Here is a 20,551-nt window from a genome sequence, read left to right as displayed (position 1 = left end):
CCTAACCATAGTAAATAAGTTGAATCAACCTTAATAAATGAAGTTGACCCAACGTAAGTACATTAAATTGGAATAACATAATTGCATAATGCTGAAATAAAGCAAGTTAATCACGTGGAAATACTTTCCATGATTTTTTTATGTTCATTCAAAGATACATTTTTTTGAGTGTAAGATATTTTAAAATGTTTTTGAAAAAAGTCCCTTGTGCTAACAAAGACTGCATTTATTTGCTCAAAAAAAATACAGTAAAAACAGTAATATTTGGAAATATTATTCTAATTTAAAAGAACTGTTTTCTATTTGAATATATTTGAAAATGTAATTTATTCTTGTGATGCAAAGCTGAATTTTCAGCATCATTACTCCAGTCGTCAGTGTCACACGATCCATCAGAAATTATTCTAATATGCTGATTTGCTGCTCAAGAAACATTTCTGATTATTATCAATGTTAAAAAGAACAGCATTTATTTGAAATAAATCTTTTTTCATGTCTTTACTGTCCCTTTTGATCAATTTAATGCATCCTCTCTGAATAAAAGTGTTCATTTCTTCAAAAAAAAGAAAAACAAAAAAATCCTACTGACCCGAAAATACTTGAAAACCTTCTTACAGAGACACTGAACACTTGTTTAAGGAAGAATCCGACAGAACAAGAAGACTCTGCCAACCTGCAGCAGCCCACGGAAGCTCCAGCCACTTGAAAGCTCTAAAAACTGGGGTCAGAGTCTAGAGTTTCCACTGATCAGGAGGTGAAGAGAGACTCCAGGACCGGCGCAATTTCCGAACTGAGACAGCATGTTCCTGTGGTCGGTGGAGCGCAGCTGTTCTCCCCGTCTTCTCTGTCATCAGTTTACCTGACTAAGTTCAAAGTCCCAACTAAAGAAATCTGGCAATTGTATCGCAATGTCATACTTGCAAACTTTCTTGAGGTGTCTTATGGGTAAAATATGGAATGGAACTGAAAAAATTGTTTATAGATATAAAACAGCCTCTGTAAAAGAAAAATATCCCCCTATATGGGATTTACCCATATAGGATATATATATATTTATAATATATGACATTTGCCTCTGTGCAGTCTTCTTGCCTCAAATGATGAAAGCAGCCTTATGATCTCAGGTCCTCCATTCAAGGATGTGTTTGATAGTTGACTTTACACAGTGTATACTTGTTGGCCTTCACTTGTTATCATATCCAGCTTTACTGAGGATGCTGAAATCAAACGTACGCGTTCCTCTCAAACTGCCTGCCAGAAAAGCTTTGGTCTGGAGGATCTTTCTGAGGAGTCGCAGGGTTCTTGCCCATCTTCGTGATCTTGGTTCGTGTTGATATGAAAGATGTGGCACCGTTGTAGGAGTATTCCCTGTCGGAGAGGAGAAGGATTTCAAGACATTAGAACCAGTGTTGTAATAAAACTATTTAAATAAAATATTAGATGAGCCTTAAAAGTGCATGTAAATGTAAATTTGTTCAGTAAAATATCCAAAAACCACTAGGCCAGTGTTATATATTTTGTTCAGTTGAGTCCTTACTATATCCCAAATGTTTCCAACTATTTGTAAATCGCGAGAAAATTGCCATTTTAACCAAGGAACCGGGACGTATGAGGGAGTCGCCTGTCAAGTGCGCCATATCTGCGTTACCCTCGGTTTCCGGTTTTATTTTGCAGAAATGCTTTACTCTCACTGCAGTGTGCAACAAGTGTCATAGCAGCCGCCGAGCGAATGCACAGAGTAACGTCATAACATCATTTTAAACACACTCAAATGTATCTATTATGAAAAACAGCTGCGTTACCTCATACTCATGACCGGAAAAGCGGAAATTATAATTTTATGCTCATGATCATGTATTTAATTCACATTAATGCACAATAAGTTTAGTTTTAAATGTTATCATTATTTAATGCTATTACTTCATTTACCCCCTTTTTTTTATTAATAAAACAAATCAAGAACTAGAGCAAAAACCAGTGTGAGGCAAGAAAATATATAGTTTTATCAATATTTATGAGCTATTTTATCATTAGAATAAATGTATAAGAACATATAATATATGAGAATTACCAGAATGAACTCCATTAACTTCAATGGATTTAATTACATTTATTTGAACGTATAACTCAAAAATGTATGAATCCTACATATTCTTTTTTTCTAACAAAACAACATCAATATAATGTTTTTTAAAAATGTATATTTATTTTACTTGCATAAACTTTTACTTTCATATGAAAAAAGATGATGATAAACAGCTTGAATCTCCTTTTCATGCTGCAATGGTTCATCAAAAGGTGTTGACTTTTTCCTTTTCCAAATCCTCTTTCCTTTGTCAAATTTAGACTATTTGTTATATGAACTTTCGCTCAACAAACAGATTAATTTGTTTGACATTTTATTTTAATTCCAGAATTATTGTGTGTGCAGAAGTAATTTGAGACAAATCTAACTAATAGACATAAGAAAAAAGCCACAGTTCACTTTCGGGTAAAAATGACCCGGACACAAAAGGTGTAACTTCAATGGATTATTTTTGTAAATTTTATTTGTTTTGTTTTTATGTACGTCCTCTGAGGCAAGACGGAGTTGAATGCAATAGGAGGGTTAATATATATATATATATATATATATATATATATATATATATATATATATATATATATATATATATATATATATATATATATATATATATATATATATATATATATATATATATATATATATATATATAAACTAATATAATAAACCATTCTAAGACCCCTTTAAAACAGGCGACACGGTATCTAAGTGGACAATGTAAGAATCAGACCTGATGCTGAGTCCCTCTGACATGGAAAAGCAAAAGATAAATCCTCCAAGAACGCTGAGAACAGATCCTGCCCAGCCAATAAACAGGGCCGCCCCGAGTTCAAACCTAAATCCAAACAGGCAAAACACTGGTGCTGGTAATAGGTGATGGGATGCATACAAGAAATTGCGGGAAGAATGTTACGATAAGATGCTATTGCTTACTTCTGTTTCACAAATAAGGGGTCAAAAAACTCTGATGTTATCCGGTGTGCGTAGAGAGAACAGGCGGTCAAAGAGCAGATTCCTGCAGAGGATGGTGTATAGTTACAGGACACTCTCATTCTGATATGTGGAAATTGCAAATGCTTTAGAAAAAGAAGAAACCATGCCGTATAGGTGACATTTACCACTGAGAATAAAGTGTAGTCCACATAGACAGGTGATCCTGGCTTTGGTGGTCTCTGATCCCCCTATTTTAGTACACTTCATGCCCACTAGCGCAAGGGCAGCTCCAAAAAATCCCAGGCAGACAGCGGAGATCATCAGTCCACGACACACCTGGATATAAGCTGCAGGAACAGGAAAGGAGAAGCGATTTAGGCTATATTTCAAGGAAGAATTTATTATACGATCAAGAAGCTTTTTTTCTGCTTGCCTGGTCGGACCAGTAGATCAGATTTCTGCTTGCTCTATAACATTGCCACTGGTGCCAACACTCACAAAAATGATAGCTTACAGTTATTGAAAATGTATCATTCAAACATGTAATTTAACATCATAAATTATTCACTTCCTTCTTATTTCTGCTTATTTGATTTTAATACAAATTAAATACTTTTTTTTTTGTTAAATTTATTTCATCCGTTCTGATTATTTCATGATTATTTTTGAATAATTAAAACATTTTATAATATAATTTTCTATTTAATTATAAATTAATTATAATTATTAATCATTTTTCTTTACAGAGAAAATGTGCAATAAAAGCCAATTTTTCAACCCATTCTTACTGATAAGACTAACATAAGTCATTTTTGCACCTCATCTATGTTATGAATATGATGTCACTGTTACTCCCATTAATGTACATTGAAAATGGGCCACACACCTTAGAAACCACTCAGGGTGCGTCTCAATCAGCTCCCCAGCCCGTGAATCAGTATACCGTGTACACAAATCCAGGCACAGTGGTAAAAAAATTACCAGTGGGATTTTTTAGGGAGCGAACATTCTAGGCCCTATCCCAAAATGGCTGAGAAAATGGCACGCACACAGTCTGCTCCGGTCCAGAGACACGATAGCACAGAGTGGATCATATGCGAGTGTCGGCACAGACCACAAAACATATCGGACACATTTGAATTCTACACAAAATGCTGTATTTAAAAGTGTTAATGGAGGATATTAGGGGGAGAAATGGTTAGAGATTAGTAGGAAACTGCAGCTTCCTCGGCTCTGGCCGAGCTGTGACATAAACTAAACGCTATTGGCTAATTAAAAAAAGATGAGAAGCTGATCGATATTTCCCGCCCTGTCTTCCTGTTTCAGTGGATGTTACGTTTACATTTTGAATAATGCTGTGCGTTTCAAAGCACTTCAGTAGGCTTTTAAGTCCAACAGACTGCCCCTCTTTGTGGCCGATATGCGCCATCGATGCACACTTTTCCCAAACCTCCAAGCCCGCGAGCTCCGCAGCAGACTTCTACTCGACAGTCAAAGCGGCATTATGTCACGAAAGTTTAAACTAGGAGGAAGATCACGAGGGCTTAGGGTTCCATTTGGCACAGGGCCCTAATGCACTGGAAGGATTTTGCAATTGAGACAGCACTTAAAATGGCCTACTCCCTGATCAGTGGCCAGACCGCTGATCTAGGGAGCTAATTGAGACGCACCCTCAGAACGCCTTAGCAAGCATACAGAAACAGCATGGCAATCTCCCTCAACACATGTAGCATTTTTCATTAAACTCTCTAGTTAGCCGTCAAAAGGTCACATCACAAATATGCAGTGCCTCAAACATGGCAATTATGCATTAAAAACATGCAAATACTTAACCACCTGCTTTTGCACGGCAGCCTGAGGGAACAAGCTGTCTGTGTGTTCCCTCCTGTTTGTGGGTGTGCCATCCAGACATAATGAAGCTAATGTGTGCTTGTTATAAACACTATTTTTCCTGCAGGTTGTAACTGAAGTGAGTCAGAAATAGAGTTTGAGACAAGCAGATCATTTTGTATCTCTTTTTACCTGAACAGAGTTCAAATTATTGCCTTCTTAAAACTGGTGTCAGCGTCATGTTAAATGCATTAAGAGCAATGATAACACAATAAACTCCCTGTTTAAATTGTCAAGTGATCGGTTTGGCTTCGGTTTGTTTGTGTTGTGGAAGCTTCTGCCAAAACAGCATTAGGGCAATCCAACACCATGCTTTTTCCGAACAATTAGACACCTTGACTCTCTGGAGGAAGGAAAAGGGACCAATAACTCACAAACACATACAGACCATTCATTCAGACAAGAAATAAAACGTCAACAAATGTTTTAAAGTAAGTAATCAAGTACCATCCAGTGCGAGCATAGAAGGAAAGTCCTTGCAGTTGGAGACTCCGGTTGAATCCGTAACACACGTCTTCCAGAGATTGGACCAAAAGGTTGCCGTGGTGATGACCGTCCCATCCACTGATGACACTTTCCAGTAATCAGTTGGGAGCGTTGAGGAGATCAGAATCCATCCAGATACGGTGAGAAGAAAGGCAATAATCTCTGTTGCCATATTACCCATTTCCCAAAGTCCTATTAAAGTGAAATACAGGGAAAGTCTGGTCAAGGCAAGAATCAGTACATTCGTATGGGGTGCTGGGTCTGGACTGAACTGTTTGTTGATGGGTCTCCCCCCCAAAGCTGCTTTATATTCAGCAGGGAGGGCCCTGGCTAACCTTTTCAACAGCTGACCAATAGCCTTTTGTTTTCATATAAACTACCCACAACACCACACACACTCGCATACACCCACACCCACCCAAACATCACTCTGCAAGAATCATTTTAAGAGAGTCTGCAAAGATGCTGGAGGTCAGGAGGTGAGTACATTAAAGATGGGTGTTATTGGAAGGGCCTGAAAAGTTGATGCTTCCAGCGGATATTGAGGAAAAGTGTTCAGATAAGGGTCTGATGTAAGAGATAAAACTTTAAAGTATGTCATTTTGCATATAGGATTCATTTGGACCAGTGTTATTTGATATTAAAAAATTATGTCATCATTTACTTTTACTCATACATTCACGACGTTCCAAACCCCATAAGGCTTTTGTTCATCTTCGGAACACAAATTAAAATCTTTTTGATGAAATCTGAGAGCTTTCTGTCCCTCCATTGACAGTCTATGCAACTACCACTTTGATGCTTCAAAACGTTCATGAAGAGATTTGAGCAGTTAAGTCCGAATTTGCTTTATATGATGGACAGATTGAATTTAGGCTTTTATTTACATATAAACATTGATCAGTGAACACAAACAGAAGTTCAACTGTACTTGCTTGACACGTGAGAACAAACCTCATTGGTTCTTGCGGAAGTTCAAACATGATGCACAACACGAGAATGAACCTCATTGGTTCTTGCGGAAGTTCAAACATGATGTGTAACACGAGAATGAACCTCATTGGTTCTTGCGGAAGTTCAAACATGATGCGTAACACGAGAATGAACCTCATTGGTTCTTGCGGAAGTTCAAACATGATGCGTAACACGAGAATGAACCTCATTGGTTCTTGCGGAAGTTCAAACATGATGCGTAACACGAGAATGAACCTCATTGGTTCTTGCGGAAGTTCAAACATGATGTGCAACACGAGAATGAACCTCATTGGTTCTTGCGGAAGTTCAAACATGATGCGTAACACGAGAATGAACCTCATTGGTTCTTGCGGAAACTCAAATGTGATGCGTAACACGAGAATAAACCTCATTGGTTCTTGCGGAAGCTCAAACATGATGCGTAACACGAGAATAAACCTCATTGGTTCTTGCGGAAACTCAAACATGATGCGTAACACGCGAGAATGAACCTCATTGGTTCTTGCGGAAGCTCAAACATGATGCGTAACACGAGAATGAACCTCATTGGTTCTTGCGGAAACTCAAACATGATGCGTAACGCGAGAATGAACCTCATTGGTTCTCGCGAACATGCTCGGCCTTCCATTTACCACAACTTATGTGAGTTGATTGATGTTTATATGTGAATATAAAAAAAGAAATGAAAGGTTTTTGCATATTTTCTATGTACATTATGTTTGGAAGGACATGATGGTCAGCAAATTATGACAGAATTAGTTGAATTAGTTTTTATTTTTATATTTTCATTTCAGTCAAAGTTTTAGTAATTTGGTTTATTTTTATGTCTACATTTTTTAAAGTTTTTTATATTTTATTTATTTATTATAATTATTTATTTATTTCAGTTAATGTTTATTGTCAAAAATGTTTTTATGGTTTTGGTATAACTATAATAACCAAGGTTTGGACCCAGGTTGAGGTTCTAATCTAAGGTTTCGTTGCCATCTAGAGGTACTGAATTTGGGTGAATCCTCTTTTATATAAGAATCAAAAATTATTTATTTTTATATAAGCACCAGTTTTATCTTTTATTGCTATTCATGTTTTTGCATTGGTCCTGCAATTATGTTTTTATAATATAATTTGGACATAAAAAGTGAGCTTTAAAACTCATAGGAGAGAGTACATGTAAAATATCCACACTAGATATAGTCTAAAATTTCAGTCATGCTTCCTGTGTGAACACTACACCTTGAGCTTAAAATAACAGATCTTCACTTAACTAAAATGTTACCGGTGTTTTACTGCTGTTTGATAAAAAGGGGGGGTATTTGGCAAGAATATTTGAGTGGTAAATGTGTTTGTATCTGTGAGTTGGAGAGCATGTTTGTGTAACCAGGAGGCTCCAGTTAGCAGAGGTCAAATGGGTCTTCCTGCCTGTTCTCAGCCTCAGATCCTGTAAAAGTTTTCCCTCAGTCCCCCAGAGGGAGTTACAAAACATAACCTGACCTTACCAAAACAGTGAGGCTTCTTCAGTCAACAGCTGCTCGGCTCAGCCAAGAACACATAAATTACAATTATGTAATGTGTGAAGGTAGTATCAGTTACATTGGTCATTTCATTTAATAACTTATTAGGTCAACAAAACAACAGCGCTATCTAAGTAATTGTAATGAAACATCTACAAAATAAATAGGCTGCAAAAATAACCAAACTAGATTTACAAGTTCTTAAAAAAACTGTGAAATGTAATGTGGTCTCCATCATAACCGTTTCAAATTGACGATCTAGGTGATGTGTCTATATGTTTTTTTTTACCTGATCTCAGATCGGTTTTTATTATTTGAGGCCACATTATTGGCCTGAGTATCCAAGCCCTCCTTAAAGGTAGGGTAGGTAATTTTCAGAGAGGCTAGCAATAGCGAGCTTGCTTTGAAACCACAAGATCCCATCCTCCCTTCAGAGCGTCTCCAAAGCCACGCCTTCTTCAAAACACATGAATGCACATGAACGAGAGACGGCGTTAAACTACCTCATGGCTCAAAGCACATAACATTACAATAATACTGAACGTAAACAACTTAAAGAGCACTGACCTGTACCACCTGACTACTGCAGATTAATGTCAGTGTTGATAGTGTTGCCATTGAAACGCATAAATTAAAGTCACGAACCGCTCTGTCACGGGTTTCTATCTCTTACAAATTAAGGTGTTTATGGTGTGAACACAGCTGTTTTGGTTCAGGAGGAACTATGGTTGCTGTTTCGGTCTGTCTAACTCTGCTTAGAATGAAACGTGTTGATGACGTGATGTAAGCGTGATCAGCCAAACCGCCTATACCCTGCCTTTCAAACACACTAAACAAGCACTAACAACTCGATCTCATAAGAAAATGTAACAACAAGCTGAGGATTTCATATGAATTTCATGTGATTTGTACAAGAACATACAATGAAAAAAGCAAGCGGGAAGTTCCACCTAGGGTTGTCCCGTATCAAACCAATACGGGACGTAATTTGTCGCGTATTTTTAGGTCCACAACACAAAAAACACATAAGGATTTTGCAGTGTGGAGAACACGAATAGCAAATATAAAGAATATAATATAAATTTTTTAATGGATGATATATTAATATAATATTATCAGAGCTTGGCAGACAGAATTATTATATTTTTTAGACAGGTTAGTTAATAGATTATAGCCTAATTAATGTTATTATTAATTTATCATTTAGCTAGGCTATATTAATAATACATAATAAATAATCCTGTCATATAGCCTAAAGCTTATGACATTAAAAAAATATATTTAGATACAAATGGGACAAATAATTACATAACAATAAAGTCATAATTTAAATAAATTCATTAAAAAAATAAACATTTTTGAATTTCAGTCACAAAAAGTGATTACTGGTTCAGAATGACTGCTTAAAGGGACAGTTCACCCAAAAATCAAAATTCTGTCATTATATTTACTCACCCTCAAGTTGATCCAAACCTGTATCTTTATGTTGAACACAGGAAGATACATTCCAACTATGGAAGTCAATGGTGCCCCCAAAGCAGCCTGGGTACAAACTTTCTTCAAAATATCTTCTTTTGTGTTCAGCAGAGCAAAGAAACTCATACAGGTTTGAAACATCATGAGGGCGAGTAAATGATGACAAAATTTTCATTTTTGGGTGATCTATCCCTTTAAAGTGCTACCAAAGAGTACTTTATAAATAAATAAAATAATTAAACGTAAAATAATATAAAATGTGTTCTGTTGCAAGTTCACATACTTGATCTCACATTTTCTTATGGTTTATTGTTGAAATAATCAGTTCATGAGCCCTTATTTTGTCACACTGAAGGTGGCAACCCTTGTTCCACCCCTAAACCTAACTGTCAGTGGGGCATAAGCAGATTGTATGAGATTGTACAAATTCATACCACTAATTCGCCAAAATAGAAAATAGGTACAAATTATTAACCCTACAAACTGTCAGATTCATCTGCACAGAAGAGCAGTGCTAAAACAAAGCACAACAGAAAAATGCATCGGGGAAACACTGGTGTAGCTATAGTTAGTCCAAACAAGTGGTATCAGGTCTAAAGGCTTGGCTCCCTCTTCAATGTTAGTTTATGACTCTAATCTAAATATTATACTATACACTCACAAGCCACTTTATTAGGTAAACTTTGCTAGTACTGGGTTGGACCCCCCTTTGCAATCAAAAGCTGGAGACATTCCTCAGAGATTTTGGTCCACATTGACATGATAGTATCATGCAGTTGCTGCAGATTTGTCGGCTGCACGTCCATGATGTGAATCTCCCATTCCAGCACATCCCAAAGGTGCTCTGCTGGAGGCCATTTTAGTACAGTGAACTCATTGTCATGGTCAAGAAACCAGTTTGAGATGATTTGAGCTTTGTGACATGGTGAGTTATCCTGCTGGAAGTAGCCATCAGAAGATGTGTACACTGTGGTCATAAAGGGGTGGACATGGTCAGAAACAATCTCAGGAAGGCTGTGGCTTTTAAACGATGCTCACTTGGTACTAAGGGGCCAAAAGTGTGTCAAGAAAATATCCCACACCATTACACCAGCAGCCTGAACCGCTGATTCGAGGCAGCATGGATCCTTTCATGTTGTTAACACCAAATTCAGACCCTACCATTTGAATGTTGCAACAGAAATCGAGACTCATCAGACCAGGCAATGTTTTTCCACTCTTCTATTGTCCAATTTTGGTGAGCCCGTGCAAATTATAGCCTCAATATTCTGTTCTTATAGCTGACAGAAGTGGCACCTTGTGTGTATTCTGCTGCTGTAGCCCATCTGCTTCAAGGTTTGGCGTGCCAGACCGCCTTCCGTATTCAACTTATGAAGAAAGTGTTGAAAATAATAAAAGTTATTAGTTATACAAGTTAACCGGAGTGTGTGACAGATGTGCGGATGCATTAGTCCATTATCAACAAAGGCTCATGGAAGAGATAAAAGATTGAACCAAATAAATAAACGGATATAACCATATATGAGTTGTCTACGTTCTTTAAAGGGTTAGTTCACCCAAAAATGAAAATTCTGTCATTAATTACTCACCCTCATGTCGTTGGACACCCGTAAGACCTCCGTTCATATTCGGAACACAAATGAAGATATTTTAGTTGAAAGCTGATGGCTGAGAAAGGCTTCACACAGGCCTCCATTGGCATTCAGTACATTGACACTTCCAAGATCCATGAAAGGCACTTAAAACGTCGTTACAATCTCACCACAGTGGCTCTACAATAATCATACAATGCGACGACAATAGTTTTTGTGCGCAAAAAAAAATCAAAATAACACCTTTATCCAACTTGTTCTTGTCTTCCGTGTGCGCCTCCACGACGCATGCGCGAGAATATGACGTAGCGCCGGTGTTCGGGAATCGATGAAATACACACTTAAGCCCCATTTTGAGCACTACGCCGAGACCTAAAGCACGATCAATGTAGAATCCAACAGCTTAGACACGCGCATCTTCCTCTGCTCGTAAACAAATCGCTTCTGGGTCATCTGTCCGAACGCCGGATCTGCGTCATATTCTTGCGCATGCATCGTGGAGGCGCACACGGAAGACAAGAACAAGTTGGATAAAGGTGTTATTTTGATTTTTTTTTGCGCACAAAAACTATTGTCGTCGCATTGTATGATTATTGTAGAGCCACTGTGGTGAGATAGACTTTGTAACGACGTTTTAAGTGCCTTTCATGGATCTTGGAAGTGTCAATGTACTGAATGCCAATGGAGGCCTGTGTGAAGCCTTTCTCAGCCATCAGCTTTCAACTAAAATATCTTCATTTGTGTTCCGAATATGAACGGAGGTCTTACGGGTGTCCAACGACATGAGGGTGAGTAATTAATGACAGAATTTTCATTTTTGGGTGAACTAACCCTTTAAGCAGTCTCTGGTATTTTCCATAAACGTATGTATTTATTATTGCAATGATTAGCATAAGTAGCTTTTAGCATCGCATGCAAGTATATTTCTGCCTCATGCGGTGATCAGAATTCCCATCGGATCACTAGGTAGTTATTTCAAACACTTGCAGGTGTCTGAAAGTGAGTTTTGAGCTGAAAATTGTTTAAAATGCATTGAAGTTGAAGTGAACTGGTAGCCTGATATAATAACATGGGAAATGAGTAGCAGTGTTGACCCTTTCCTGACTCAGGTAAACTCTGCCTCTATTCATGGCCACTTCTCAAGCCCCAGTTGACCCACTTTGGACTAAGGTATTTGGTAATGCAGCTTATGACCTTTAAGGGTATAGGGGGTGATTTTGGGCACACCCCGTGAGCGTGTCTCAATCAGTTCCCTAGCTCCCGAGCTCGTGAATCAGTATATTGTGTACACGAGTTCGGCCACTGGTAAGGACAGTAAAAGACCCTGGCTCGCTACACATTGTAACACAGAGCTTATATATTTCTGACATTACTTGTAATGTTATTTAAAGTACATTATGACAAATACTTCGCTTGTTACATATACGTGCAACATTTCAGCCGTAAATCAATTATAAATGTTAGCTAGATTGAGTTCATTACCTGTCTAATGATGTATGTTTATGCTGAAATATAATAAAATAATGGTTTCTGTTTCACATATTGCGTGTCGTTATCGGTCATTGTGTGTAGTGAGTTGGCACACGTGATTTGAGTTTCGCGCTTCAGATCTTCCGTTAAGGGAGCATAGTGAGCATTGATGCACCCTGGGTTTTGCGGTGCATTGTGGGATTTTTTAGGGAGCAAACGTTTCAGTGTACTGGAAGGATTCTGCGATTGAAACAGCCCTTAAAATGGCCGACTCCCTGATCAGTGCCCTGACTACTGAATTAGGGGAGTAGCATCTGCCTGCACAACCGGAGGCTGCATTTTCAGGAACGCAGTCCTAGGACTGCATTTCTAGGACCCTTGGTTTTTATTGACAACGCCACCTAGCGAATTAGAGGACCAGCAAAGATGGATGACGATCAGAGTGTGAGTATCACATGTGAATCAGTTTTTATTTTAATATTAAAAACAATCATGATGCATTTCATTGGAAAGTTAACGTAGCCGAAAATGATCGTGATTTGCTAAATAGTCTTGAATGCATAGCTATCCTACGTATTTTAGATAGTGCTGTAAATGAATTGTTAGCACATTCGTTTAACTAAACTTACATGCAAGCTTGTGTTGACTTAGTGACAGCACAATTGTGTTTTAAGAATTAAGTATTACGTTCGTTGTGAAAGCTTGAGTTACTCGTTGTTTTTTTCTTAATTTTAAGTAAGTTAATAATTGTAATGTTTTAGCTGTCACGTGCTCACAGTCAGCCTGTTTAACGTTACCACACAATACATGACATGTTATGAGTACGTCTCTTCATTTTGGCATGGTTTTATAATGTTGATTGAGACATATGACGTTTTTATAGTCAGGCATAACAGAGGCCATCATAATAGTTGACTGTAAAAATAATACCACGTGTTTGATTGTGTCATGCATTGTGTACTGTACTCTATATGAAGTGCTTTCAAGGACACAGCTCAAGGCAGGCAGAAGTATGACAAAATATTAATTAATTGGTCAAGTCCTAGACTTAGCCCTAATTTATGTCTATTTATTTATATAAAATGAACTTGTTGAAAAGATGGGAGAGCATCCAGTTGTTAGGAAGAGCTGCTGCATACATCACAATGTGTGCTTTAAATATTTAAAGGACAAGAAAAGTCATATTATTTTAGAAATAACATGTTATTTCTATTCAATAATTTCTTGCATCTTTCTCTATTTTTTTTTTTCTCGGTTCAGATGCGCTTTATTGACATGAATGTTTCAAGAACCTGTTCACCCAAATCTTTGAACAGTATGCAATAACAGTAATATGAACATTATTTGGTATGAAGATTGATAGAATTTTGTATTGAATATTATGTGTGTGCTCTGTGGTGACTAAGATTTGAAAAATTTAAATTTGAAATTAAAAATTAGAGAGTAATGTTCCTTATTCCATTGACTTCTCTATCTTTCTCTCTCTTAGGAGTCAGTGAACACGTTTGTCCATGAAGTTCTTCCTATGTGGTTCACGTCATGAACAAATTTGTTTTTGTGGGTGTTCAAATTCAACTGTTGCAATATATTATTTTATAAAATATACACAATCTTATATCTACCCCCGGAGTCATCCTTATGTATTCCCTCTGTACTTGAAAATGTGATTGACTGAAAAGGCTATACCATTCCTTGTTTATTTTACTTGATGAGTTATTAAATTATGCAACTTGGACCCAATAATTACTCAACATTCCTAGAAACCAGATTTAATTGCAATAAAGAAAGCAGAATTTGGGTGTAATAAACCTTTAAAAAAATGGGTTAAAATACTGCCTTGGTGGCACTTGTTTCGGATCTCCAAAACTAGGGTCCTGGAAATGCGTTCCTGGGATTTAGGTTCTCCGATTCGGTAGGTGGCGCTGTCACAAAAAAAATAGGGTCCTACAACCCCAAATCAGAAAAAGTTGGGACAGTATGGAAAACGCAAAAAAAAAAAAAAAAAGAAGTGATTTCTAAATTTACTTTGACTTGTATTTCATTGCAGACAATATGAACACAAAATATTTCATGTTTTGTCTGGTCAACTTCATGTCATTTGTAAATATGCATCCTTTCCTGTCATTCAGACCAGCAACACATTTCAAAAAAAGTTGGGACAGGAGCAATTTATGGCTAGTAATGAGGTAAAATGGTTAAATAATGATGTGATTTGAAACAGGTGATGTCAACAGGTGATTGTAATTATGATTTGGTACAAAAGCAGCATCCAAGAAAGGTCTAATCCTTTAGGAGCAAAGATGGGACAAGGATCGCCAGTTTGCCAACAAATACGTGAGAAAATTATTGAAATGTTTAAAAACAATGTTCCTCAAAGAAAGATAGGAAGAGATTTGGATATTTCACATTCAACAGTGCATAACATAATTAAAAGATTCAAGGAATCTGGAGGAATTTCAGTGCGTAAAGGACAAGGGCGCAAGCCTAAGCTGAACAATCGTGATCTCCGATCCCTCAGGCAGCAATGCATCAAGAATCGTCATTCATCTATAAGCGATATCACCACATGGGCTCAGGACTACTTTGGAAAACCTTTGTCAAGTACCACTATACGTAGTTACATCCACAAATGCCAGTTAAAACTGTACTGTGCCAAAAGGAAGCCCTATGTTAACAGTGTCCAGAAGCACCGTCGACTTCTCTGGGCCCGGAGGCATCTGGGATGGACCATCACACAGTGGAAACGTGTACTGTGGTCAGATGAATCAGTATTTCAGGTATTTTTTGGGAGGAATGGACGCCGTGTGCTCCGGACCAAAGAAGAAAAGGATCATCCAGACTGTTACCAGCAACAAGTCCAAAAGCCAGGGTCTGTCATGGTATGGGGTTGTGTCAGTGCCCTTGGCAAAGGTAACTTGCACTTCTGTGAAGGCACCATTAATGCTGAAAAGTACATAGAGATTTTGGAGCATAATATGCTGCCTTCAAGAAGACATCTTTTCCAGGGACGTCCATGCATATTTCAACAAGACAATGCAAAACCACATTCTGCACAAATTACAAAGTCCTGGCTGCGGAGGAAGAGGGTATGGGTACTTGACTGGCCTGCCTGCAGTCCCGACCTGTCTCCAATAGAGAATGTGTGGCGCATTTTGAACCGCAAAATGCGACAACGAAGACCCCGTACTGTTGCCCACCTTAAGACTTGTTTGCAGGAAGAATGGGACAAAATTACACCAGAAACACTTCATCACTTGATGTCTTCAGTCCCTAAATGTCTTTTAAGTGTTGTGAAAAGGAATGGCAACATTACAAAGTGGTAAATGCTTTACTGTCCCAACTTTTTTTGAAATGTGTTGCAGGTCTGAATGACAGGAAAGGATGCATATTTACAAATGACATGAAGTTGACCAGACAAAACATGAAATATTTTTGTTCATATTGTCTGCAATGAAATACAAGTCAAAGTAAATTTAGAAATCACTTCTTTTTTTTTTATTTGCGTTTTCCATACTGTCCTAGAAATGCGGTCCTGAAAGTGCAGCCTTCGGTATTGCAGGCGGATAATGTTGAATTAGGGAGCTGACTGAGACGCACCCCGTGTCTACATGCCTAAGGCCCCATCCACACGAAGCCAGAGCTTTCTCGATCCAATCTTTTTTTTCCTCGTTTCAAGAAATATCTGCGTACACACGAGAGCACTGAAACTGACTCAAAACGATGTATTAACATGGCAGGCCAGTATGTGGTGCTGTAATTCTGCCACAGAAACACACTAAAAACAGAGGAAGAGTTGTGGCTAGAAGGGGTACAGCAATGGTAGGAAGTGAGGCAAAATCTCACAATAAAATAACAATAAATGAAGTTGCTACTTACCAGATTGTGTTTTATTAAAGCTACACTGTGTAACTTTTTTAGTTTATTCTTAGCTAAAAACACTTAGTTCTTTCAAAAATATATGTGCTCATTAATGTATATTTACTTCTTTCAAGTAATAAAGAATTCTCGTAAGTTTATAATATGCCATTGAAAATACATACGGGTAAGGGGTTCGAATGCGGGTCGCCATGTTGCCCCTCCATCTTGAAAGTACATTAGCCAAAGAGGGACATACCCGTAAATTCAAGCTTCGCCTTTCGCGTTATAACACTCGATGGCACCGTGTCGAATGTGGACGAGGTCGAACTGGAAGCCATATTAATCTTGGACTAAATCGGCCACCGTAGGAGTTAAAACGAAATCGGAATTGAGAGGAAGAGAAACTAATATTCACTAGATGGTCATATACCTTTTAACCGCTAGATGGGGGAAAATATCACACAGTGTAGCTTTAACGCCTACACTCTAAACCTACCCTTACAATAATGCAAATACAGTAATTAAATGATACAATATTGATGTGCGCATGCCCAATGGTCGTAGCTGTATCCCTTTCTAGTCTTTCCTGTTGGGGGACGTGGTGTGATGACATCACCATTTCACAAAATATACGGATTGGCTGTACACACGAAAACGCAAGGGTGTAGTTTTCAGATTTATCCACTCTGGGACCCGGTTTCAAACAATAGCGGTTTCATGCTCCCAAAACGGCGGATCCGTGTGGACGAAACGCTGATACGCCACAAATTTTTTATGTATACAGCTAAACGTGTCTCCGTGTGGACGGGGCCTAAATGCATTGAGTTGCTGTCATGTGATTGGTTGATTAGATATTTGTGTTAATGGGCAGTTAAACAGGTGTACCTAATAAAGTGGCCGGCGGTGAGTGAAGATCATTGGTCTATGTATGACAACAAAAGCAACTGAAGAAAATTAAAAATGACTAACAACTTCTTTTCCACTGAACATGTTAGAGAGACATTCTCTCGTATGCCCATAGGGATGGATGACTCCAACCAGCCTGTCATTGTTTTTCAGGTGAGCTGTTGCTGAGTGATACAAGGTCAGCGAGAACGTCAAACAAAATATCGGCTGTCATAGCAACCACATGGATTCCCTCGAGGAGATCCCTGTTTTGTCAAATTAAACACATGTATCACCTCCAATGTGCAATTATATTGTCGTAAATTCCATGTGAAATTAATCTTGCCACATGAAAGGGAGAATGTGGCACTTTTATGATTTCAGAATAATTCAGAAGGGGCAGATTGAAGCATGCTGAGTGAGGTATAGTTATTCATCTTCAAGAAGCTTAAAGGTCACAAACCTGACATCATCATGATATTACACTATGACTTAGAAAAATGTGCAAGACTCAAATGAGACACACCAAACTAGTTTACTTTTGCATGCCATACAGAGTACCTCATATGAAGTTAATATTTACCCATGAAAAAAAGAACGGTTTATCAGAATGACTTTGATAGCGTTCTGAAAGTTGACTGAACATGTCTGTACATGGGTAAGTGCAATGCACCACTTTCTGTATTTACAGCACCACACAAATTTGAGTTACATAACCCTGAAGAATATAATTTGCTATACTCAAACAGAGTGGAGGTTAATAGTTGGCCACTTTCAGCGTAGTAATAAACAAGCTATGTGAAAAGGCAGGAATTTGTTTTATAATATAAATTATAGTTCTAATTTTCATATGTGACCTACAATAAAACATTTAGCCTGTGAGAACAAGAGGGAATCCAGAAGCCTGCTGTGTTTTCAAACATTGGAATGAACATTTGGTTTCTGACCATTCACAAAAAAATACAAAAATCCCCAGATTCTATTATAACCAAAATGTGGTTGAGCCATGTTTTATTGTTTTTTTCTGAGTAAATTTTCTACCAGAAATATGTAATCCCTTACTGGAGGTTGGCCTTTGGAGTAAAGTTCACATTTAAGACATTTAGCGAAGTAATAATGACTCAACAGTTCTGCTTTCTTTGTATAACATGGCATGGAAGTCAATCATTCTTAATGTGCAGTTCTAACTCGTCCTTACAGATTACGTATGGATGATTCTTTATCTTGGAGGCTACAGATATTGGCCCCCCTTCTCACGTGTGTGTGTATGTGTGTGTGGGTCTGTGTCTGTCAGCGTTACCTTTATCAGTGTAGTGGCCACCTGCCCTGTATCATTGTGGGTCTCTCATCTTCTGTTCTTTCAGTGCTTTATCTATATCGGATTCGGAAATCCAAGAAAGAGAGACAGAGAGAGGAAGGAAGAGAGAGAGAGAATGAACATACATGCAGTGTGTTTCACAAAAAGGAATGAGATTGATTGCCTATATGATTGAGTTACAATGAAATTCTCTCTGGACATGATTTAAAATTCAAAATTTAGTGAACAAATCGTTCTTTTGAATTATTTAATGGATCTTGTTCACAAATTAATCTTTTTATTTTACAGACTAATTTTTGGTGTTCATTATCTTACAAGAATTGGAATATAGTGCACAAGTCAGATAGAATTGTATATGATGCTTACAGTCCCCATTTATTGAAACTGTATGGAAAAGAATTACCAGAAGTTACATTATTCAAAATGTATCCATTTGTGTTTCAGAAGAAAAAAAGTCATATGGGTTTGGTTGGAACAACATGAGGATGAGTAAATGGTTTTCATTTTGGAACATTATATGTTAAAAAGAAAGGATATTTGTGTAACTTTTTGTTTTCCTCTCTTTAGACAGTCTAATTAAAGATGATTGCTTCCAGCACACTGCATGAGTGGGTTGTGTATGCAGAGCTAATAAAGAACAGATGGTAGACAAGAAGCCTCCTCATCCAGAAGTAGCCTACCTACGAAGGACAATAACACAATCAAAGCTACAAATGTAGTTACGTCTCTTGCTTAAAAGAGTAGGCTAATAAACATATAAAGTTGTAACTTTGCCCAATTGTACCTCACAGCAACTTTCTGATAATCTGCTGCTGTTTCATCCTTATTTCGTTTACTGTTCCCGTCGATCCTTCTCACAGAAACCCCTACTACGGTGAAGGTTTGGGTTATAAATATTAATTAAGTGACGTTCGACCAGTTGGTCTGATTGGTCGCGGGCTGGTGAGCGCCGGTGGGTGCCTGAATATTAATTAGAAAGGTTACCAAGCAACGTAGGTATGCTATAATTATTATTCATGAGATGGGTCTTCACCATAGTAGGATTTGTAATCGTGTCACTGTCAGATAATTAGCTTGATCAGGAAAGTGTGTGACATATGGAAGCGCCTTGTACGGCAAGCCATTTTAGCATACATTTTCGACAGCGTTATTCGTCGTAATTGCATTTTTACTGGTAAGAATTAAAGAGGAGAGCTTTACAATTCTTCATTGTACAATTCTTTTAAATTCTTCATAGTAACAATTACAATTGGAGAGCTCTCTAATTCAAAGTATGTTTACACGACAACAATGTACTAAAAACAGACGACAATGTTGTCAAAACGATGTCCTTTCACACGAATCTGCGAAAATAACTACCAAAGGCATAGGAGGATAACGCTTAACGTGTAATTAAACACATTGCCTTCCTATTCTGGGCTCATCTGCTTTTCTGCACATAGTATGCTTTATTAGTATGGAGTTTGGTCTGTCTTAGTATACGCACAACCGGTGCAACATCATAGAATATTTCTAAACAAATTCAAGCCCATTTTTAGGGGAAAATAAACTAGACTTCCCATAGACTTCAATTCAAAATAGCAGCACAAAACAACGTCTGTACACAGCCGGCAGGCTTGAATAACTTAAGAAATCACCAAGATTAAATATGTCAAGCCTGCCTTCCATATGCGTGAAAGACACATCCACACACTTAATTTGGACAATAATAAAAAAAATGTCCCATTCATTCTCCCACCGTCCCACGCAATTATGCACGCCAGGCAACGTTGGAGATGTCACTTTGTCAAGAAACACCCGCGAACACGTAATATGAATGTGCATGACCCGTTTTCACAGATTCACATTTTTTGGTTTACATGGAGATGGTAAAAGTATATCGTTTTCAAAACCTTGCACTTTGAAAGCTGTTTTCAAAATCTTGCGTTTTTTTAGGTAAATGAACGGTTATCATGTTTAAAATCATGTTTATGGTGTCATGTAAACCTCCCTAAGTAACAATTCCAATTAGAGAGCTCCACAATTTTATTCTTATAACCATTACAATTAGTAATTGTTTCTCTAATTTTAT

The 20,551-nt window shown here is 37.7% G+C and overlaps 1 protein-coding gene across 2 annotated transcripts; it reads right to left on the bottom strand.

Moving 5' to 3' along the window:
- Positions 1 to 212: 212 nt before the first annotated feature.
- cldn10a (claudin 10a) lies at positions 213 to 19,356 on the bottom strand. 2 transcript variants are annotated; one of them, XM_079840632.1, is made up of 7 exons: positions 19,265 to 19,356; positions 18,463 to 19,160; positions 5,357 to 5,587; positions 3,205 to 3,366; positions 3,020 to 3,101; positions 2,817 to 2,921; positions 213 to 1,368 (listed from the first exon to the last, which is right to left on the bottom strand). In XM_079840632.1, the coding sequence occupies exons 3-7, from the start codon at positions 5,574 to 5,576 to the stop codon at positions 1,224 to 1,226; spliced, it is 714 nt and encodes a 237-aa protein (XP_079696758.1). In that variant the 5' UTR covers positions 5,577 to 5,587; positions 18,463 to 19,160; positions 19,265 to 19,356; the 3' UTR covers positions 213 to 1,223. The 2 variants fall into 2 exon arrangements, with proteins under 2 accessions (XP_079696758.1, XP_079696757.1); XM_079840631.1 differs by having other exon boundaries at positions 214 to 1,368; positions 18,463 to 18,534.
- Positions 19,357 to 20,551: the final 1,195 nt, after the last annotated feature.

This window comes from Gobio gobio (assembly GCF_949357685.1).
Source record: "Gobio gobio genome assembly, chromosome: 17".
Lineage (NCBI taxonomy): Eukaryota > Metazoa > Chordata > Actinopteri > Cypriniformes > Gobionidae > Gobio > Gobio gobio.
This window is presented reverse-complemented; position numbering and strand designations above follow the sequence as displayed.